The sequence below is a fragment of the Panthera onca genome, chromosome X (assembly GCF_046562875.1).
Source record: "Panthera onca isolate mPanOnc1 chromosome X, mPanOnc1 haplotype 2, whole genome shotgun sequence".
NCBI lineage: Eukaryota > Metazoa > Chordata > Mammalia > Carnivora > Felidae > Panthera > Panthera onca.
This window is the reverse complement of record NC_138357.1, coordinates 23,775,489-23,800,769: the sequence shown is the minus strand read 5'-3', so window position 1 is coordinate 23,800,769 and position 25,281 is coordinate 23,775,489. Positions and strand designations below refer to the sequence as shown.

The 25,281-nt window shown below is 36.0% G+C and overlaps 1 protein-coding gene and 1 pseudogene across 1 annotated transcript; one reads left to right on the top strand and one right to left on the bottom strand.

The window, feature by feature from the left end:
* Positions 1-12,975: 12,975 nt before the first annotated feature.
* Positions 12,976-14,032, top strand: LOC145713704 (actin, cytoplasmic 2 pseudogene; annotated as a pseudogene).
* An 8,541-nt stretch (positions 14,033-22,573) lies between these two features.
* ACTRT1 (actin related protein T1) lies at positions 22,574-23,966 on the bottom strand (the record flags this gene model as incomplete). Its single annotated transcript, XM_081792598.1, is given in 3 exon segments — positions 22,574-22,951; positions 23,227-23,538; positions 23,541-23,966. Coding segments are annotated over 3 exon segments (1,116 nt in total), but the record flags the coding sequence as incomplete, so codon positions are not given.
* Between the last annotated feature and the right edge of the window lie 1,315 nt (positions 23,967-25,281).

The following is a 25,281-nucleotide window of genomic DNA, read 5'->3' as shown; positions in this document are numbered from 1 at the left end:
TGGCAGGCCAGAAGGGAATGGCAGTAAATATTCAATGTGCTGAACAGGAAAAATATGCAGCCAAGAATCCTTTATCCAGCAAGTCTGTCATTCAGGATAGAAGGAGAGATAAAGGCTTTCCCAGACAAACAAAAACTAAAGGAGGTCGTGACCACTAAACCAGTCTTACAGGAGATCCTAAGAGGGACTCTGTGAGTAGAAAGCAGCAAACTCTACAAAAGACCAGAGACATCACCACAAACACAAAACCTACAGATAACACAATAACACAAATTTATATCTTTCAATAATCACTCTGAATGTAAATGGACTAAATGCCCCAATCAAAAGACAAAGAGTATCAGAATGGATAAAAAATAAAAAAATAAAAAAACAAGATCCATCTATATTCTACCTACAATAGACTCATTTTTAGAACTGAAGACACCTGCAGATTGAAAGTGAGGGGATGGAAAACCATCTATCATGCTATTGGACACCAAGAGAAAGCCAGAGTAGCCATACTTCTATCAGACAAACTAGATTTTAAAACAAAAACTATAACAAGCAATGAAGGGCATTATATCATACTTAAGGGGTGTATCCATCAAGAAGAGCTAACAATTATAAATGTTTATGTCCCCATGTGGTAGCAACCAAATATATAAATCAATTTATCACAAACATAAACGCATGTATAGATAATAATACTGTGATGGTAGGGGACTTTAATACTCCACTTACAACAATGGGCAGATCATCTATACATAAAATCAATAAGGAAACAATGGCTCTGAATGACACATTGAACCAGATGGACTTAACAAATATATTCAGAACTTTTCACACAAAAGTGGCAGAATACACATTCTTCTCAAGTGCACATGGAACAATATCCAAAATAGATCACATACTGGGTCACAAAACAGTCCTTAACAAGTATAAGAGGATTGAGATCATACCATTCATATTTTCCAATCATAATGCTATGAAACTTGAAATGAACCACAAGAAAAAATTGGAAAGCCCCCAAATACATGGAGGTTAAAGAACATCCTACTAAAGAATGAATGGGTCAACCATGAAATTAAAGAAGAAATTTTAGGGGGAGTGCCGGAAGATGGCGGCGTAGGAGGACGCGGGGCTCACAGCGCGTCCTGCCGATCACTTAGATTCCACCTACACCTGCCTAAAGAACCCAGAAAACCGCCAGAGGATTAGCAGAAGGGAGTCTCCGGAGTCAAGCGCAGACTAGAGGCCCACGGAAGAGGGTAGGAAGGGCGGCGAGGCGGTGCGCGCTCCACGGACTGGCGGGAGGGAGCCGGGGCGGAGGGGCGGCTCGCCGGCCAAGCAGAGCCCCCGAGTCTGGCTGGCAAAAGCGGAGGGGCCGGACGGACTGTGTTCCGACAGCAAGCGCGACTTAGCGTCTGGGAGGTCATAAGTTAACAGCTCTGCTCGGAAAGCTGGAAGGCTGGAGGACAAAGGGAGGGAGAGCTGCTGAGCCCCCGGACGGCAGAGCTCAGCTTGGCGGGGAACAAAGGCGCCAGCGCCATCTCCCCCGCCCATCCCCCAGCCAAAATCCCAAAGGGAACCGGTTCCTGCCAGGGAACTTGCTCGCTCCACGCAAACACCCAACTCTGTGCTTCTGCGGAGCCAAACCTCCGGCAGCGGATCTGACTCCCTCCCGCTGCCACAGGGCTCCTCCTGAAGTGGATCACCTAAGGAGAAGCGAGCTAAGCCTGCCCCTCCAGCCCCCGTGCACCTTGCCTACCCACCCCAGCTAATACGCCAGATCCCCAGCAACACAAGCCTGGCAGTGTGCAAGTAGCCCAGACGGGACACGCCACCCCACAGTGAATCCCGCCCCTAGGAGAGGGGAAGAGAAGGCACACACCAGTCTGACTGTGGCCCCAGCAGTGGGCTGGGGGCAGACATCGGGTTGGACTGCGGCCCCGCCCACTAACTCCAGTTATACACCACAGCACAGGGGAAGTGCCCTGCAGGTCCTCACCACGCCAGGGACTCTCCAAAATGACCAAACGGAAGAATTCCCCTCAGAAGAATCTCCAGGAAATAACAACAGCTAATGAACTGATCAAAAAGGATTTAAATAATATAACAGAAAGTGAATTTAGAATAATAGTCATAAAATTAATCGCTGGGCTTGAAAACAGTATACAGGACAGCAGAGAATCTCTTGCCACAAAGATCGAGGGACTAAGGAACAGTCACGAGGAGTTGAAAAACGCTTTAAACGAATTGCAAAACAAAATGGAATCCACGATGGCTCGGCTTGAAGAGGCAGAGGAGAGAATAGGTGAACTAGAAGATAAAGTTATGGAGAAAGAGGAAGCTGAAAGAAAGAGAGATAAAAAAATCCAGGAGTATGAGGGGAAAATTAGAGAACTAAGTGATACACTAAAAAGAAATAATATACGCATAATTGGTATCCCAGAGGAGGAAGAGAGAGGGAAGGGTGCTGAAGGGGTACTTGAACAAATTATAGCTGAGAACTTCCCTGAACTGGGGAAGGAAAAAGGCATTGAAATCCAAGAGGCACAGAGAACTCCCTTCAGACGTAACTTGAATCGATCTTCTGCACGACATATCATAGTGAAACTGGCAAAATACAAGGATAAAGAGAAAATTCTGAAAGCAGCAAGGGATAAACGTGCCCTCACATATAAAGGGAGACCTATAAGACTCGTGACTGATCTCTCCTTTGAAACTTGGCAGGCCAGAAAGGCTTGGCACGATATCTACAGTGTGCTAAACAGAAAAAATATGCAGCCGAGAATCCTTTATCCAGCAAGTCTGTCATTTAGAATAGAAGGAGAGATAAAGGTCTTCCCAAACAAACAAAAACTGAAGGAATTTGTCACCACGAAACCAGCCCTACAAGAGATCCTAAGGGGGATCCTGTGAGACAAAGTACCAGAGACATCACTACAAGCATAAAACATACAGACATCACAATGACTCTAAACCCATATCTTTCTATAATAACACTGAATGTAAATGGATTAAATGCGCCAACTAAAAGACATAGGGTATCAGAATGGATAAAAAAACAAGACCCATCTATTTGCTGTCTACAAGAGACTCATTTTAGATCTGAGGACACCTTTAGATTGAGAGTGAGGGGATGGAGAACTATTTATCATGCTCCTGGAAGCCAAAAGAAAGCTGGAGTAGCCATACTTATATCAGACAAACTAGACTTTAAATTAAAGGCTGTAACAAGAGATGAAGAAGGGCATTATATAATAATCACAGGGTCTATCCACCAGGAAGAGCTAACTATTATAAATGTCTATGCGCCAAATACCCGAGCCCCCAGATATATAAAACAATTACTCATAAACATAAGCAACCTTATTGATAAGAATGTGGTCATTGCAGGGGACTTTAACACCCCACTTACAGAAATGGATAGATCATCTAGACACACAGTCAATAAAGAAACAAGGGCCCTGAATGATACATTGGATCAGATGGACTTGACAGATATATTTAGAACTCTGCATCCCAAAGCAACAGAATATACTTTCTTCTCGAGTGCACATGGAACCTTCTCCAAGATAGATCATATACTGGGTCACAAAACAGCCCTTCATAAGTTTACAAGAATTGAAATTATACCATGCATACTTTCAGACCACAATGCTATGAAGCTTGAAATCAACCACAGGAAAAAGTCTGGAAAACCTCCAAAAGCATGGAGGTTAAAGAACACCCTACTAACGAATGAGTGGGTCAACCAGGCAATTAGAGAAGAAATTAAAACATATATGGAAACAAACGAAAATGAAAATACAACAATCCAAACGCTCTGGGATGCAGCGAAGGCAGTCCTGAGAGGAAAATACATTGCAATCCAGGCCTATCTCAAGAAACAAGAAAAATCCCAAATACAAAATCTAACAGCACACCTAAAGGAAATAGAAGCAGAACAGCAAAGGCAGCCTAAACCCAGCAGAAGAAGAGAAATAATAAAGATCAGAGCAGAAATAAACAATATAGAATCTAAAAAAACTGTAGAGCAGATCAACGAAACCAAGAGTTGGTTTTTTGAAAAAATAAACAAAATTGACAAACCTCTAGCCAGGCTTCTCAAAAAGAAAAGGGAGATGACCCAAATAGATAAAATCATGAATGAAAATGGAATGATTACAACCAATCCCTCAGAGATACAAACAATTATCAGGGAATACTATGAAAAATTATATGCCAGCAAATTGGACAACCTGGAAGAAATGGACAAATTTCTAAACACCCACACTCTTCCAAAACTCAATCAGGAGGAAATAGAAAGCTTGAACAGACCCATAACCAGCGAAGAAATTGAATCGGTTATCAAAAATCTCCCAACAAATAAGAGTCCAGGACCAGATGGCTTCCCAGGGGAGTTCTACCAGACATTTAAAGCAGAGATAATACCTATCCTTCTCAAGCTATTCCAAGAAATAGAAAGGGAAGGAAAACTTCCAGACTCATTCTATGAAGCCAGTATTACTTTGATTCCTAAACCAGACAGAGACCCAGTAAAAAAAGAGAACTACAGGCCAATATCCCTGATGAATATGGATGCAAAAATTCTTAATAAGATACTAGCAAATCGAATTCAACAGCATATAAAAAGAATTATTCACCATGATCAAGTGGGATTCATTCCTGGGATGCAGGGCTGGTTCAACATTCGCAAATCGATCAACGTGATACATCACATTAACAAAAAAAAAGAGAAGAACCATATGATCCTGTCAATCGATGCAGAAAAGGCCTTTGACAAAATCCAGCACCCTTTCTTAATAAAAACCCTTGAGAAAGTCGGGATAGAAGGAACATACTTAAAGATCATAAAGGCCATTTATGAAAAGCCCACAGCTAACATCATCCTCAACGGGGAAAAACTGAGAGCTTTTTCCCTGAGATCAGGAACACGACAGGGATGCCCACTGTCACCGCTGCTGTTTAATATAGTGCTGGAAGTTCTAGCATCAGCAATCAGACAACAAAAGGAAATCAAAGGCATCAAAATTGGCAAAGATGAAGTCAAGCTTTCGCTTTTTGCAGATGACATGATATTATCCATGGAAAATCCGATAGACTCCACCAAAAGTCTGCTAGAACTGATACATGAATTCAGCAAAGTTGCAGGATACAAAATCAATGTGCAGAAATCAGTTGCATTCTTATACACTAACAATGAAGCAACAGAAAGACAAATGAGGAAACTGATCCCATTCACAATTGCACCAAGAAGCATAAAATACCTAGGAATAAATCTAACCAAAGATGTAAAAGATCTGTATGCTGAAAACTATAGAAAGCTTATGCAGGTAATTGAAGAAGATATAAAGAGATGGAAAGTCATTCCCTGCTCATGGATTGGAAGAATAAATATTGTCAAAATGTCAATACTACCCAAAGCTATCTACACATTCAATGCAATCCCAATCAAAATTGCACCAGCATTCTTCTCGAAACTAGAACAAGCAATCCTAAAATTCATATGGAACCACAAAAGGCCCCGAATAGCCAAAGTAATTTTGAAGAAGAAGACCAAAGCAGGAGGCATCACAATCCCAGACTTTAGCCTCTACTACAAAGCTGTCATCATCAAGACAGCATGGTATTGGCATAAAAACAGACACATAGACCAATGGAATAGAATAGAAACCCCAGAACTAGACCCACAAACGTATGGCCAACTCATCTTTGACAAAGCAGGAAAGAACATCCAATGGAAAAAAGTCTCTTTAACAAATGGTGCTGGGAGAACTGGACAGCAACATGCAGAAGGTTGAAACTAGACCACTTTCTCACACCATTCACAAAAATAAACTCAAAATGGATAAAGGACCTGAATGTGAGACAGGAAACCATCAAAACCTTAGAGGAGAAAGCAGGAAAAGACCTCTCTGACCTCAGCCGTAGCAATCTCTTACTCGGCACATCCCCAAAGGCAAGGGAATTAAAAGCAAAAGTGAATTACTGGGACCTTATGAAGATAAAAAGCTTCTGCACAGCAAAGGAAACAACCAACAAAACTAAAAGGCAACCAACGGAATGGGAAAAGATATTTGCAAATGACACATCGGACAAAGGGCTAGTATCCAAAATCTATAAAGAGCTCATCAAACTCCACACCCGAAAAACAAATAACCCAGTGAAGAAATGGGCAGAAAACATGAATAGACACTTCTCTAAAGAAGACATCCGGATGGCCAACAGGCACATGAAAAGATGTTCAACGTCGCTCCTTATCAGGGAAATACAAATCAAAACCACACTCAGATACCACCTCACGCCAGTCAGAGTGGCCAAAATGAAGAAATCAGGAGACTATAGATGCTGGAGAGGATGTGGAGAAACAGGAACCCTCTTGCACTGTTGGTGGGAATGCAAATTGGTGCAGCCGCTCTGGAAAGCAGTGTGGAGGTTCCTCAGAAAATTAAAAATAGACCTACCCTATGACCCAGCAATAGCACTGCTAGGAATTTATCCAAGGGATACAGGAGTACTGATGCATAGGGGCACCTGTACCCCAATGTTTATAGCGGCACTCTCAACAATAGCCAAATTATGGAAAGAGCCTAAATGTCCATCAACTGATGAATGGATAAAGAAATTGTGGTTTATATACACAATGGAATACTACGTGGCAATGAGAAAAAATGAAATATGGCCTTTTGTAGCAACATGGATGGAACTGGAGAGTGTGATGCTAAGTGAAATAAGCCATACAGAGAAAGACAGATACCATATGGTTTCACTCTTATGTGGATCCTGAGAAACATAACAGAAACCCATGGGGGAGGGGAAGGAAAAAAAAAAAAAAAAAAAAAGAGGTTAGAGTGGGAGAGAGCCAAAGCATTAGAGACTGTTAAAAACTGAGAACAAACTGAGGGTTGATGGGGGGTGGGAGGGAGGGCAGGGTGGGTGATGGGTATTGAGGAGGGCACTTTTTGGGATGAGCACTGGGTGTTGTATGGAAACCAATTTGACAGTAAATTTCATATATTAAAAAAATAAATAAATAAATAAATAAATAAAAAAAATAAAAAAAAAAAAAGAAATTTTATATATATACGGAAGCAAATGAAAATGAAAACACAACAGTGCAAATGCTTTGGGATACAGTAAATGCATTGTAAGAGGAAAATACATTGCAATTCAGGCATATCTGAAGAAGCAAGAAATGTCCAAAATACACAACGTAACTTTACATGTAAATGAACTAGAAAGGCAGAAGCAAAGAAAACCCAAAGCCAGGAGAAGAAGTAAAATAATAAAGATTAGAGCAGAAATAAATGATATGGACTCCAAAACAAAACAAAACAAAGTAGAATAGGTTAATGAATCAAAGAGCTGGTTTTTTGAAAGAATAAACATAACTGATAAACCCCTACCCAGACTTCTCAAAAAGAAACCAGAGAGGACCCAAATAGATAAAATCATAAATAAAAGAGGAGAGATCACAACCAATACCACAGAAATAAAAACAATTATTAGAGAATACTATGAAAAAATATATGCCAACAACTGGACAATCTGGAACAAATGGACAAATTCCTAGACACTCACATACTACCAAAACTCAAACAAGAAGAAGTAGAAAATTATAACAGACCCATCACAAGCAAATAAATTAAATCGGTTATCAAAAATCTCCCAAATCTCCCAACAAATAAGAGTCCTGGACCAGATGGCTTCCCAGGGGAATTCTACCACACATGTAAAGCAGAGTTAATACCTATTCTCAAAATGTTCCAAAAATTAGAAAAGGAAGGAAAGCTTCCAGACTCATTCTATGAAGCCAGCATTACCTTGATTCCAAAACCCAACAGAGACCACACTAAAAAGGAGAATTACAGGCCAATATCCCTGATGAACATGGATGTAAAAATTCTCAACAAGATACTAGCAAATCAAATTAAATAGTTCATTAAAAGAATCATTCACCAGTATTAAGTGTGATTCAGTCCTGGGCTGTAGGGCTGGTTCAATATTTGAAAATCAACCAATGTGATACATCACACTAATAGAAGAAAGCTTAAGAACCATATGATCCTTTCAATAGATGCAGAAAAAAGCCTTTGACAAAATACCCCATCCTTCCTAAATAAAAACCCTCAAGAAAGTTGGAATAGAATGAACATACTTTAACATGACAAAAGCCATACATAAAAGGCCACAGCTAATATCAGCCTCAATGGAGAAAAAACTGAGAGTTTTCCCCCTGAGATCATGAACACGACAGGGATACCCATTCTCACCACTCTTTAACACAGTGTTGGAAGTTCTAGCCTCAGCAATCAGACAACATGATGAAATAAAAGACATCCAAGTTGGCAAAGAAGAAGTCAAACATTTACTCTTCATAGATGATATGATACTCTACATGGAAAAACCAAAAGATTCCACCAGAAGACTGCCAGAGCTGATATAGGAATTCAGGAAAGTCACAAGTATAAAAACAATGTACAGAAATTGGTCACATTTCTATACACCACTAATAAAGCAACAGAAAGAGATATCAGACAATCAATCCCATTTAAAATTTCACCATAAATTACCTAGGAATAAACTTATCTAAAGAGGTAAAAAGATCTGTATGCTGAAAAGTATAGAAAGCTTATGAAAGAAATTGAATAAGACACAAAGAAATGGAAAAACATTCCATGCTCATGGATTGGAAGAACAAATATTGTTAAAATGTTGATACTCCCCAAATCAATCTACACATTTGATGCAATCCCTATCAAAATAGCCCCCACATTCTTCACAGAGCTAGAACAAACAATCCTAAAATTTGGATGGAGGCATAAAAGACCCGAAATAGCCAAAGTAATGTTGAAAAAGAAAACCAAAGCTGGAGACATCACAATCCTGGACTTTAGGCTGTATTACAACCTGTAATCATCAAGACATTATAGTGTTGGGATAAAAACAGATACATAAACTAATGGAATAGAATAGAGAACCCAGAAACAGACCCACAAATACATGGCCGATTAATCTTTGACAAAACACGAAAGAGCATCCAATGGAAAAAAGTCTCTTTAGCAAATGGTGCTGGGAGAACTGGACAGGGACATGCAGAATAATGAAACTGGACCACTTCCTTACACCATATACAAAAATAAACTCAAAATTGATGAAAGACCTAAATGTGAGACAGGAAACCATCAAAATCTTACAGGAGAAAACAGGTAGCAACCTCTTTGACATTGGTCACAGAAACTTCTTATTTGACATGTTTCCAAGGGCAAGGGAAATAAAAGGGAAAAAGCTTTTGTACAGCAAAGGAAACAATCAACAAAATTAAATGGCACTTTATGAAATGTAAGAAGATATTTGCAAATGACATATCAGATAAAGGGTTAGCATCAAAAACCTACAAAGAACTTACCAACCTCAACACCTGAAAAACAGATAATCCAGTGAAGAAATGGGAAGAAGACATGAATGTATTCTTTTCCAAAGAAGACATCCAGATGGCAAATAGACACATGAAAAGATGGTCAACATTGCTCATCATTAGGGAAATACAAATCAAAACTACATTGAGATACCACCTTATACTGGTCAGAGTGGCTAAAATTAACAAGTCTGGAAACAATAGATGTTGGTGAGGATGTGGAGAAAGGGGAACCCTTTTGCACTGTTGGTGGGAATGCAAACTGTTACAGCCACTCTGGAAAATAGAGTGGAGTTTCCTCAAAAGTTTAAAATTAGTATTACCCTACAACCCAGGAGTTACACTACTAGAGATTTATCCAAAGGATATAGGAGTGCTCATTCAAAGGGGCACATTCACCCCAATGTTTATAGCAGTGCTATCAACAATAGCCAAAATATGGAAAGAGTCCAAATATCCATCAACTGATTGATGGATTAAGAATATGTGGTATATACATACAATGGAATACTACTCAGCAATGAAAAGAATGAATTCTTGCCATTTCCAATAACATGGATGGAACTGGAGGCTAAGTGAAATAAATCAGTCAGAGAAATACAGATGTCATATGATTTTGCTCATATGTGGAACTTGAGAAACTTAACATGATCATAGGGGGAGGGTAGGAAAAATAAGATAAAAACAGAGGGAGGCAAACCATAAGATACACTTTAATTCAGAGAACAAACTGAGGGTTGATGGGGGTGGGGTGTGGGGGTGGGGGAAAGTGGGTGATGTGCATTAAGGAGGGCACGTGTTGGGATGAGCACTGGGGTTTATACGTAAGTGATGAATCACTGGAATCTACTCCTAAAGCAAAGACTACACTGTATGTTAGCTAACTTGAGAATAAATAAAATAAAATAATTTTTAAAAAGGAAAGAAATAAAATAAAAAATAATAATTTAAAAATGTATAAAAATGTATGAAACAACCTCACTGTGGAGGGTAAGGGACAGAGCTACTAACCTAAAAAGCTTTGGAAATGAATGGGGACTAAAGGCAAAAGATCTTGTATATAAGCATTGGACTATAATAAGTTAAATTATTTCCCTCAGGAACAGAGGTAAACAATTCTGACACCACTATAAATATATGCTGGAATTGAGCAATTAAATAAATGTATAGTGTTAGGGAATCAGGTTTCTCACTGTTGGGTGGAAGGTTAAAGTAAGCAAGGGTAGGAGGCTAAGATGATCCATATGTTAATAAATTAGAATTTGAAACATCAATATAAACCCATATTTAGCTTTACATAGATACAACTGATTTATTATAAAAAATACTTATAGATATCTATGTGCATGGGTTACTACACACACACACACACACACACACACATATATCCATGCTCTGTTGCTGAGAGGGCTAGAAGTAATGCCACCCCTAAAGCAAAGTGCACACCTAGCTACCAAATACTGATTTCTAATACCACTCTCCAATCAAAAGAATTCAGGACATAATTTTGAAGAAAAACTTAAGTTAGAACTATGGAAGAAAGTATAAAAGGGATCCTCTAGTGCCAAAAAGTAAAAAAAGTGCTAAAAATATGACTCAAAACAAATTGTTAAATGAAGCAAATTAAAGTGTGAGTTCTCCATGGCCTAAGCTGTTTAGAAATTTGAGCAACACAATAAGTAAAGCTGTATGAAATAATAATCCAATATTTAAGATAAATACCTTCACATTCATGCTGATATCAACAAGTTCTTGAAAAAATAAATAAATTAGGAATAAGAGACAAATATTCCATGCAAAAAAAATTCCAAATATTTCATGTAGATGTTCCAACTCTAGTGAAGTAGAGTATGACTCTCCACACTTTGAGTGTATACTGTGCATAATGACTTCTTTCCAAAGAGTGCAGCATGAAAAGGGGGAAAAGGTAACTTTAAAGTGGATAAAATAATAAATACTTCCTCAGCTGTGTACTCATGGTTAATAGCAGTGATAAGTAATTTTGATAGAGTATACCCTTGATAGGACATGATGAAAATGGCAATTTGTCTCTGTGGTATTCTTCCAAAACATAAATCCCAATCTAACCATGAAAAAATATCAAACATCTTAAACTCCATATTTTCTATGAATATAGGCATTCTACAATACAGTATTTCTCAAAGTTATCAATGTTATCAAAATGAAGAAAGGTCTAAGAAATTCTCACTGCCAAGAAGAACTTAAAGAAACATGAAACTGCATGTGAAGCATTATCTTCCAGAAGCAGATAATGACATTAAGTAAAAATTAATAAATCCAAATTTTGTCTTTTAGGTATAATAATGCATCAATATTGGTTCATTAATTGTAGCAAATGTACCATAGTAGGTAAGTTGTTAATAATAGGGGAAACTTGGTGTGTGGTATATGGGAGCTCTTTGTGCTAACTTCAAATTACTTTGTAAATCTCAAACTGCTCTAAAATAAAAAGCATATCAGAAAATGTACCTGAAAACATCCAAAATTTGGTGAAAAATATCAGTATGCAGCAAATTTAAAACAAATACAAGTAAAATTAAATCTAAAAACATCATAGTAAAACTGATGAAAACTAGAGTATGGAGAAAATCTTGAAAACAGAAAAGAAGCAATATTATAAAGGGAGAAAATTTTATACAAAATTGTGATCTTCTCATCAGAAACAATGGAGGCCAGATGATTCTGAAATGATAAAATTATTTATAGAGTGAAAACATTTGGTATAAATGAATATAAAATGAAGACCTTTTCAGATAAACAAAAGGTAGTGAATTAATTACAAGAATACCCTTAATAAATAATTGCTAGAGGAAAGTTTTCAGGATAATGGACAACTATATCAGATGGAATTTCAGATCTCCAGGAAGGAATAAAAACACCAGAAACAGTTAATATGTGGTTAAATATAAAAGACTACTTTTTTCCCTTAATTTCTGTAAAAAACAACTGAGTTTTCACAAGTTTTTTATATTTTATGTTTTAAAATATTCATGGAACTAGATATGAAAACAACAGAACAATCAGTGGAGGTGAATGGACATATGTTCCTATAAGAATCTTCTATTTTATGTGAAAAGGTAAAATACTAATTCTGATTAGGATACACATTTTGATCCTTAAAGAAATAAATACAAATGCTAAAAAGTAGAGGCAATATGCCATTTTAAAAATGGAGTACTGAAAAATATTTAAAATCACTTAAAATTAAGGCAGAAATGAGTAAGAATGGTAGACAAACATGAGGCAAATACCAAGGATATATTTTATATATTTATAAATAATATATTTTAATATATAAACATATTTATAAATAAATACAAATTCAATTATATATAGATATAATTAGATGTAATTAGATATATAATAAATATATATTATATAATTTAAAAGATAGTGCTGCTAAGTTCTTATGTATCAATAATTACTTTAAACAGAATTGACTTAAACTCTCCAATAAAAGATCACTGAATGGCTGAAATGATTTAATAAACATACACAAGTCTGGCCTCACAGCCCACAATGCTTCCCAGGCTGTCTTCCCCTCCATCATGGCATGTTCCCTGGCACCAGGGCATGGTGGTGGGCATGGGCCAGAGGACTACTACATGAGTGATGAGGCCCAGAGCAAAAAGGGCATCCTGACTCTGAAGTATCCCATCCACCACAGCATCATCACCAACTAAAATAACATGGAGAAGATCTGTCACCACACCTTCTACAACATGTTTTGTGTGGCCCCCAAGGAGCACTCCATGCTCACTGACCAAGTTCCCCTGAGCCCCAGTGCCAACCATGGGAAGATTACTCAGATCATGTTTGAGACCAACATCCCAGCCATGTGACTATCCAGGCCATCCTGTCCCAGTCCTACTCTGGTCTTACCACTGGCATGATGATGGACTCTGGTGACAGGGTACCCCATACTGTGCCCATCTGTGAGGGGTATGCCCTTCCCCATACCATCCTGCATCTGAACCTAGCTGGATTGGACATGGCAGACTACCTTATAAAGATTCTTATAGAGTATGGCTACAGCTTCACCACCACTACCAAACAGGAAATCATGTGTTACATGAAGGAGAAGCTGTGCTACATCCTCCTGGACTTTGAACAGTAGATGGCCACTGTGGCCTCCAGCTCCTCCCTGAGAAAGAGGTATGCACTACCAGACAGGCAGGTCATCACCATCGGCTATGTGCAGTACCACTGCACCAAGGTGTTCTTCCAGCCTTTCTTCCTGGGCATGGAATCCTGTGGTATACATGAAAATACCTTTCCTTCCTGGGCATGGAATCCTGTGGTATATGTGAAACTACCTTTAGCTCCATCATGAAGTGTGATGTTGGCATCCACAAGGACCTGTACACCAACAAGGTACTATCTGGTAGAACCACTTAGCACCCCAGAATCACTGATAGGACACAAAAGGAGATCATTGTCCTGGCACCCAGCACAATATCAAGATCTTCACACCTCCTGAACACAAGTACACTGTGGATCAGCAGCTCCATTCTGGCCTCACTGTCTACCTTCCAGCAGATGTGGATCAGCAAGCAGGAGAACAATGAGTTGGGCCCCTACATTATCCACTGAAAATGCTTCTAGGCAGACTGTTACTTTAGTCATGATACACCATTTCTTGAGAAACCCTAACTCGTGCAGAAAATGAGATGAGATTGGCATGGCTTTATTTATTTTTTAAAATTTGTTTTGTTTTTTGTTTTTGGATTTTTTTGGTGTTTGACTCAAGATTTAAACACTGGAATAGTGAAGGTGACAGCAGTTGGTTAGGACAAGCATTTCCAAAGTTCTACTGTGTGGCCAATGACTTTCTACATTGTTCTTTTTTAAAGTTATTCCAAATATCATGAGATGCATTGTTACAGAAAGCCCCTAATCTTCCCAAAGGCCTCCCCATTTCTCCCCGAGAAGAGCCAGTTCTCATGGAGTCCACACAAGGAAGGGTGATAGCATTACTTTTGTGTAAATTAAGTAGTCTGCATTTTTAAAATAGTTGTCTTAATACTTGCTCTTTTTGTTTTACTTTGAATGGTCTGCCCACATAGCCTCCATTTTTGTCCCTCCAAGCTGAGATGTATGAAGACTTTCAGTCTCCCTTGGAGTATGGTTGAGGCACAAAGGCAGCCAGGTCTTACCTGTACACTGACTTGAGACCAGTTCAATAAAGTGTACACCTTAAAGAAAAAAAAAATTCCCAACTATATGCTGTCTATAAGAGACTCACTTGAGCTTTAAGGACATACATAGTCTCAAAGTAAAGGGATAGAAAAAGATAACCCATGTAGATGAAAAGTAAACTAAAAGACAACAAAGGTAGCTATACTTATACTAGACAAGATATATCTCAAGTCAAAAACTGTAACAACAGAAAAAGGTCATTATACTATGACAAAGGAATAAATACATCAAGAGGATAAGATAATTATAAATATATATATGCACTCAATATCAGAGCTGATAAATATATTCAACAAATACCAACAGAACTGAAGGGAGAAATAGAAAAATATAATAATGGTAGGAGGCTTCAGTATACCAATTTCAACAATGTATACAACATCCACATAAAATCAATAAGGAAACTTTGGACTTCAACCATACTTTAGACCATGTAAAACCTAACAAACATATCATTCCTTCCAACAGCAGTAGAATACACATGCTTGTTACACATTCATGGAACATTCTCTAGCACAGATCATATGCTGGGTCACAAAACAAGTCTTAGCAAAAGATTTAAATCATGCCAACTGTCTTTTCTATCCACAATGATATGAAATTAACAATCAATAACAGAAATAGAACTTGAAAATAAACAAATACATGGAAATTAGAGAACACATTTATGAACAACCAATGGTTCAAAGAAGTAACCAAAGGGAAACTTAAAACAAAGTTTGAAATAAACAAAAATGGAAACATTTCAAAACTTATGGGATACACCATAAATAGTTCTAAGAGTGAAGTTCATAGTGAGAAATGCATATGTTAGAGAAAAAATAAATAGCTCCAGTAAACAACCTAACTTTATACCTCCAGAAACTAGAAGAACAAAATAACCCAAAGTTAGCACAAGAAAGAAAATAAAGTGTAAAGCAGAAATAAATGAAATAGAGAATATGAAAACAGTAGAAAATATCAAAGACACTGAGTTGGTTTATTAAAAAAATAGACAAAATTCACCAACATCTAGATACACTTACAAAGAAAAAAAAGAGAACTCAACAAAATATAAGTGAAAGAGGGAATGTTACAACTGATACAACAGAAATACAGAATATCATGAGAGCCTGCTATGAAAAATTATATGCCAACAAATTAGACAACATAAATTCCTAGAAACATACAACCTACCAGGACTGAAACATGAAGAAATAGAAATTCTGAACAGACTAATAATGAGTAAGGAGATTGAATCAGTAATCAAAATCCTCCCAACAAAGAAAAGCCCAAGACTTCACAGGTGAATTCTACCAAACTCTTAAAGAAGAATTAATGTTAATTCTTCTGAAAATATTCTAAAAATTTGAAGAGGAGAGAAAACTCCAAAATTCATTTTACAAGGCCAGCATTACCTTGATACTAAAACCAGATAAGGGCACTCACTATAAGAAAGAAAACTGTGTGCCAATATCCCTGATGAATAGTGAGGCAAAAATTTTCAACAAAATACTACAAACAAATTCAAGAGCACATTAAATGGATCATACACCATGATCAAGTGGAATTTATCTCTGGGAAGAAAGAAAGGTTCAACACATGTAAGTCAATACATGTAATATACCACATTAACAGAATGAAGAATAAAAAACATGATCATCCCAATAGATGTAGAAAAAGAATTTTAAAAAAGTGTACATCCTTTCATGATAAAAATTCTAATGAAATAGTAAAAGTAATATACATTAATATAATAAAGGCCTTTTGGACAAGCCCACAGCTAACAACATACTTATTAGTAAGAATCTAAAATATTACCCCAAAGATCAGGAACAAGATAACGGTGCCCACTCTCACCACTTCCATTCAAACATAGTACTGGATGTCTTACACAGAAAATTAGGAAAAAATAATAAAAGGGTTCAAATGAGAAAAGAATTAGTTAAATTGTTTCTTTTGTTTACATGATCTTTAATATACAAAATCCTGAAAAATTAAAAAGAAATGTTAGAACTAATAAATAAACTTAGTAAAGCTTCAGGACACAAACTCAATATAGAAAAAATCAGCTACATTTCTATATGCTAGCAATGAACTATCCAAAAATAAAATTACGAAAACAATTCTATTTATAATAACATTAAAAAGAATAAGCTACTTAGGGATAAATTTAACCATAAAGGTTAATAATCTGTACACTAAAACTGTAAGAAATGAAAAAAGACACAAATAAATTGAAATATTTGTTTCCATGTTTGCGGATTGGGAGTATTAATATTGTTAAATTCTCTATGCTATTCAACATAATCTACAAATTCAATATAATTCTTATGGCATTTTTCACAGTAGCAGGAAAAAGCAATCCTAAAATTCATATACTACCACAAAAGACCCTGAATAACTGAAGCAATCTTGAGAAAGAACAAAGCTGGAGACATCAAACTTCCTCATTCCAAACTATATTACAAAGCTATTATAATCAAAACAGTATGTTATTGACATAAAAAAAAAAAAACAGACATATAAACCAATGGAACAGAACTGAGAGCTGAGGAACAATTCCACACATATGCAAACAATTTTCATCAAGGTTGCCAAAATACACAAAACTGAAAGGATAGTCTCTTTAATATTTTTGGCAAAAAGATATCCACATGCAAAAGAATGAAACTGAATCCTTACAAAAATTAACTCAAAATGGATTGAAGACATAAATGTAATAATCATAGAGGAGACATAGAGAAAAAGCTAACTGACATAGGTCTTGACAATGAATTTTTGGATATGACACCAAAAGCACAAGCAACAAAAGAAAAAAATCAACCATGGAACTACATAAAACTAAAAGGCTTCTCTACAGTAAAGGAAACAAATAAATGAAAAGGCCATCTTTTGAATGAGAGAAAATATTTGCAAAATGTATATCTGATAAGAGGATAATATCCAAAATATATTAGGAACACCTACAACTCAATAGCAAAATAACAAATACCACAATTTAAAAATGGACAAAGTGTTTGAATAGATATTTCTACAAAGAAAACCTACAAATGGCCACCATGTATATGAAAATGTGTTCAACATCAGTAGCCATCAGGGAATCAAAACCACAATGAGGAGTGCATGGGTGGCTCAGTTAAGCTTCTGACATTGATTCAGGTCATTATCTCATGGTTTGTGAGTTCAATCCCCACCTCGGGGTCTGTGCTGACAGTTCAGAGCCTGAATCCTGCTTCAGATTCCGTATCTCCCTCTCTCTGCCCCTCCCTCACTTGCACTTTGTCTCTCTCTTTCTCAAAAATAAATAAACATTTTAAAAAATTTAAAAAAACCACACAATGAAATACTACCTTACACTTTTTAGAATGTCAATTATCAAAAACACGAAAGATAAGTTTTGGCAAATGTACAGAGAAAATGGAACACTTGTACAGTTTGTGGGGATGTATATTAGTACAGCCATTATGGGAAGCAGTATGGATGTTCCTTAAAAAGTTAAAAACAAAAATAGTATATGATCTAAGCAAACCACTTCTGGGTATATATCCATAGAAAATTAAATCAGGATCTCAAAGAGATATGTGCATTCCCATGTTCACTACAACATGAATAATGTTAATAATAATGCTTTATAAATAATGATAGCCAAGACATAGAAACAACTGAAATGTCTGTTGTTGATACATAAATGGATAAATTATATATATGTATATGTATACACACACACACACACACACACACATATACACTATGGGATATTTACATACAATTATATTTATATAAATAATTATATATAATTATATATTCCATATTTAATATATAATAATTATATAATATATTGAATATTATTTAGTCATAAAAGGAGAAAATCCTGCCATTTGTGACAACATGGATGAACCTGGAGAACACTATGCTAAGTGAAATAAGCCAAACACAGAAAGACAATACTATATTGTAGAATACTAATATGTGGAATCAGTGAAATCAAACACCTAGAACCAGAGTCAAATGGTGGTTGTCAGGTTCTGGGGAGTAGGGGAAATGGAGAGATGTTAGTCAAATGACACAAAATTTCATTTATAAGCTGAATAAGTTCTAAGAATATAATATACATCATGCTGCTTATAGTTAATAATATTGTATTACATACTTGAAATTTGATGAGAGAGAATATATGAAGTGTTTTTATCCTACACACACAAAAGGTAACTATGTGAGATGATGAATGTATTAATTAACTTAATGGTGGTAATCATCTTATAGTGTATATGTATATTAAACCATGACTTTGTTTACCTTAAAAAGGTACACTTACAACTCAAATATAGTTAATTTTGATATGTCAATTATACTTCATTAAAGCAGAAATAAAAATATTTAAATTGGACTCCTCTCTTAAATAATGTATATAAATTTTCAAATAGCTTAATGAATCAAATTTGAAGAAGACAACTTTAAAATTTTTAGAAATATAAGATTTATTTAAGAAGATGAATGGAAAGAATTCTGAAAAGACAAAAGCATGGATGCCACTGTCCCTAGAAATATGCAGATTAGATTCCAAATTCATTCTCTGAAGCCATCACATCCTCAGTTATAAAACTTCAGTAGACTAAAAAGAAATAATTTTGATACTAACTCACTTGGGATCAGATTTAATGTTCCTAAGTAAAATATTAGATCACCAAATATAGCCACCATTTAGTAATATTTGTCCACATTAATTGAGTAAAGGAAAAAATATGATTGCCTTAGTAGATGCTAGAACTGAATTTTGTAAATTTCACTATTTCCTAATTTTTTAAACAGAAAAATATTTCTAAATTTCTCAAATTTTATGATAGCAACTTTCATAAATTACCTGTAAATATTATACATGAGAATTTTTTAAATTTTTCTTAATAAAGCAAAAGGAAGTTTATGAGCACCACATGTCACATTCATATTCCAATACTATTTACTATTTTACTAAGTAATGGAAAATAAATAAATGGTATATACTTGAAAGACAGCCAAAACTATGGCTTTTTGCAATTGTGATCATCTACTTAAATCTAATAGAATGAATACAAAATATTTTAGAATTGATAAAATAGTACAGAAAAGTGTGATATATGAGATTACCATAAAAAGTATATAGATTACCTATCTACTAGCAAATCAGTTCGAAAATATTATAGACACATATCCTTCTCATAAGAGTACAAAACCATAAAAAATGTGAGACTAAATCTAAGGTTAAATTTGAACGACCCAAATGAAAAACAATCCATGAAGATTTCCCAAGTAAATAGAAAGTCATGCAATATTCCCGCATTGGAAGATTTAATATGATAAAGCTAAAAACTCTACAAATAAATGTATGAATTAAATATAATCTTAATGAAGTCTATAGTACTTTTTGTGGAAAATGACTCAGTGATTTACAATTCATATAAAAAATAGAAAATGGTAGGAATGGTGATGATTGTAAAGAGAAAACTGAACCAGGTTTGTAATATATGTCATGATACACTATAAATATATAAATTAAAAGCAGTTGTGCTTCCAACTTCAAGGTAGAAATAATGTTAGAAATGTTAGAAATTTAGCTATTTTTAACTCCACTTTCTTCTTTTGAAAGGCATCCCCCAACATAGTAATAGATAACACTCTATTCAATTTAAAACAGTGGCACAAACTGACAGAATATACTTAAAAACATCTGTGCAATAAGGAGCAAAATGAGAGATAATAGTTACATCCCAATATAATTTCACATTTATAGTATGATACAGCTTTCTCCAAAAGTAAAATTCAGTTTTATGGTATACATATGCAAAGATAATATGAATAAATAAATAAACTTATGGACATAGGCAATACCAAAAAAGAACGGGAACTGTTTCTGTAGATCAGATCTTTATGGAAGAAAAGCAAAGGATGTGGAGTGAAGAAGTCATACCAATAGAACATTGTGTGTGTGTGTGTGTGTGTGTGTGTGTGTGTGTGTGTTAGTTTCCATGCTGACAAAGAGCAAAGGCCATTTGAAGAAAAGAGGATAATTAGCATTCTGCAGGTCACAATATAGAAAAATACTGACTTAACAGGTTTTAACATGAGTTCTCACATAATTTCTGAAGGTCAAATTTTGATGAGAGAATTTTCCCCAAGGGAGATGACATAAATTTGGTAAATAGGTCAATAAACACAAATTTAAGCTAAGGATTGTCCTAGAGTCCTAGAATCACAACTCTCTCATGATAGGAGAAAGAAGACAATGAAAGAAGTGTTACTGTACTAACTTCCTCATCTCTAGTAATGGTCAATAGATAAAACATAGAGTTAAAACATGTTAAAATTAGCCCAGAGCCTAAACAAGAAATTAAGAAAACAAGTCATTGTACAGTTGCATCAAAAAGAAAAGAAAGAATACTTAGGAATAAATTTGATTAAGGAATCACAAGACTAGTACACAGAAAACTGCAAAACATTGCTGTAAAACAGAACAAAACAAAGAATACCTTAAACATGAAAATATATCCTGTCTGAATGAATTGGAGAACTTGATTTTATTTAGACAACAGTATTACTGAAAGTTATATACAGATTCAACACAATGCCTATTAAAATCTTAATGATGTTTTTACAGAAATTGAAAAACCCATTATAAAATTCCTAAGGAATTTAAAGAGACCTCAAATAACCAAGACAATATTGAAAAAGTAGAACAAAGTTGGAAGACTTACATTTTCCAATTTCAAAATTTACTACCAAGTTATAGCAATCAAAACACTGTGGTAGTGGCATAAGGATAGGCTTATAGATACATGTAATAAAAAATATAGGTTCCAGAAATAAGTCCATACATATACATTCAATTAATTTTCTACTAGGGTGCCAAAAGTATACAATTGGAAAGGAAGAGTCTCCTTAGTAAATGGTCTTGGGAAACCTAGATATCCACATGCAAAATAATGAAGTTAGATCACTTATAACATATACAAAAATTAACTCAAAATGGATTAAAAACAAACTTAAAAACTGAAACTATAAACCTCTTAGAAGAAAACATAGGGCAAACATTCATGACCTTCAATTTGGCGATGGTTTCCTAAAATATGACACCAAATGTTTATGCAACAAAAGGAAACATTAATAAATTGTACTTTGTTAAAATTTCTTGTTCACCAAAGGCCATTATTCAGAGAGTGAAAACCCCCCAAAAAAATGAGAAAAGAAAACTCACACATATGATAATGTTTTAATAGCCAGAGTATATAAACAACACTGACAACTCAACAGCAAAAATATAAACAACCTAACCAAAAAATGGGCCAAGGATCTGTGCTGACTGCTCAGAGCCCAGAGACTGCTTCAAATCTGTGTCTCCCTCTCTTTATGCCCCTCCCCCATTCTCTCTCTCTTTCTCTCTCTCTCTCAAAAATAAACATTAAAAAAATGGGCCAAGGACTTGAATAGATATTTCTCCAAAGACAGTATTCAAATGGAAAATAAACATATAAAAAGATGCTGAATATCACTAATCATTAGGGAAGTGCAAATCAAAACATGAGATACCTGTTCATATACTTTAGAATGGCTATTATTCAAAAACAGGAAATAAGTGTTGGAAAGTATGTGAAGATAAGGAACCCTCATCCTTTGTGTTTGGGAATGTAAAAGGAACAATGCAGCTGCTCACAAAACATTTTGATAGTTACTCAAAAATATAAACATGAAATTAACATATGACCCAGAAATCCCACTCTTAAAATATATACCCAAAAGAGTTGAACGTGAAGATACAGATATTTGTACACCAATGGTTACAGCAATGTGCAACAAGAATGAACTGAAGCCCAAAAAGGCAAAATAATTTTACTGAACATCTTGCTTGAAGCACAATATCACCTTCCATAGGTATTCTATGATCTGACATTTGGAGTTGTCCCAAACATTTGAGGTTTTTAAAGATCATCTTTTCTAAATAATAAATCTCCCAAACTTCTTGAGACTTGTAGGGATACTCCCCATCTGTTTAAAATTGTTCAGAGAAGTCACAGTGGATGCACCAATCCACACGGATAAACACCTATTAGAAGAAGCAGTGATATTGATGGGAGTCCCTTTGGAAGCTAGCTGTTCCAGTTATTTCATAAGACTTTCCTCAAGCCCAGAGAAGCAAGGAATGCCCCTAGACAGCACAATTTCCACAAAAAGATTCTTCTGAATTTTAGTGCCACACTTCATAATGCTGCCAGAGATTATTTTTGAGATTCCCAGGTTGTTGATGCCCAGCTGGTCAGGTGCACAAAGAATCTCAAGCACCTGGTACAGCTGGTCGTCAATGTAGATGGCATTCTCTTTTTAAAATTTTTTTAACGTTTTTTATTTATTTTTCAGACAGACAGAGACAGAGCATGAACGGGGGAGGGGCAGAGAGAGAGGGAGACACAGAATTGGAAGCAGGCTCCAGGCTCTGAGCCATCAGCCCAGAGCCTGACGTGGGGCTCAGACTCACAGACCGCGCGCGAGATGGTGACCTGAGCTGAAGTAGGACGCTTAACCGACTGAGCCACCCAGGAGCCCCAGGTAGATGGCATTCTCAATTGACTGTTTGTATTCTCTCAGTTGGCATTCTCAATTAGCTGTTTGTATTCTCTCACAGTCTCATCTGGCCTCTTACATAGTTCTTTCTCTGGCTCCAAGGCCACATAACACAGCTTCTCTTTGATGTCACCCGGTAAAGCCTTGTCAAATATGGAAGGGAAAGTGCTCACACCAGTGAGTAGGAGCCAGGTAGTATGTTCTGTGTTGTCTTTCCTTGCCATTTAGAGCTTGGTAAGAACATTAGGCAGGGAGTAACCTTCAAAGGTAGGGACAGTGCAAGTAACCTCATCCCCACTGTCTACCACTAGTCCCATGACAGAGGTAGAGCTGTATAGAGTTCTAGCACCGTATAATTGGACAGGTAGAAGGCAGGCACATTGAAGTTCTCAAATACCACTTCTGCCATCTTCTCTCAAATTTCCCTTGGGTTCAAGAATGGCTCAGTCATGGGCACAGGCCATTGACAGGGCTTTACTTCCAGCTTCCACTCAAAAAGATACTTCCAGAGTTTCTCCATGTCATCATATCCTGTTACCAGTCCATATTCATGGGGGTAGTGCAAATGCAAGGCTTCATACTTTATTGGACTTCTTCCTTACAAAATACTTTTTCTAATTGGCTCCTGCAAAAGCATATTGAATTTAGGATGCCCCATGACAAAACTGATGACATGATGGGATCCAGTCTCTCCAGACAGGCCTTCTTTGCAGACTCTTGGTCTATTGTCAAAAATTATAGCTGGAATATCTAATACATATGTGTTAAATATGTTTACAGTGTGTTTTTCCAAATGTCAACAAAATAAGGAAAATTGGCCACTTTGTAAGATAACAAGCACCTAAGGATGTATTACAACCAAAGGATTACAAAGTTCTCAGGTTGGCACTCAGGCAGAACTACTAGATTGTTCCAAACCCCCCCCCCCAAAAAAAAAAAACACACTGCTCTTAACCCATGAATTTTGTCTCTTTTCAGATAGCCCAAGGCCCACTGAGACAATTTCAGGGATGATTTCCCCCTATGTAACAATCTAGCCATGGTAACAATTGTTCTCAGAGATCATCAGAGAGACTTTAAAGAGTGTGGTTTCTGAGCCATATGCACTTCCTGCTTGGTGAGCCATAAAGCAGAGGAAGGCAAGCCATACCTACAAACAGCTTTGATAAACCTGTGAATTTGAAGCAGAGATCAAGCTTTAATACCAAGTGAAATTACCAAGCTATGTCCTTGTCCCAGAGAACTGATTCCTTCTGGTTTCTTCTGCTCTATTCAGCTGATGTTTATGGGATTACTTAAATACCCTTCCCTTTGTAAGGGGAGAAACTAAGTACCGGACACTGGTCTGGATCTGAGTGGGGATGCCTCCAACTCAGCTCCAGCAGCATTCAGAATATTTGTATTTTCTCCATTCTTACAATTATTTTTAAACAACTTTATTGAGACAAATTTCATGTACTGTACAATTTATCCATTTAAAGTATGTAATACAATGCTTTTTGTATATTCACTGATATGTACAAACATCATAGATATCAATTTAGTATATTTTCATCAGTTCAAACAGAATCCCATGCCCTTTAGCCACCACATCTTTCAGACCATTCACCCCAAGGCTTAAGCAACCACTAATATATTTTTTGTCTGTATGGATTTACCACCTTTGCATATTTCCTATCAATGGAAGGATAAAATATGTGAACTTTTGTGACTGATTTCATTTTCTTTATATATTATTTTCAAGGTTCATACATTGCTTGGAGATAGCACATTTTGTTATCCATTCATCAGTTGACAGACATTTGGATTTTTCCCACCTTTGACTATTAAGAAATGTGCTGCCGGAAACAATCTTGAATATGTTTTTTGAAAGACATGTTTTCATTTCCCTTGGTTATATATCTACAAATGGAAAAGCTGAGAAATATACTAATATTATGTTTAATCATTTCAGGAAATTTCACTCTGTTTTCCAAAGTGTCTGAGGTATTTTTCATTCAAACCAGCATTGTAGGATAGTTTCTACTTTTACAAATGTTCACCAACACTAGTTAGTATCTGACTTTTTTATTCTAGGCATTATG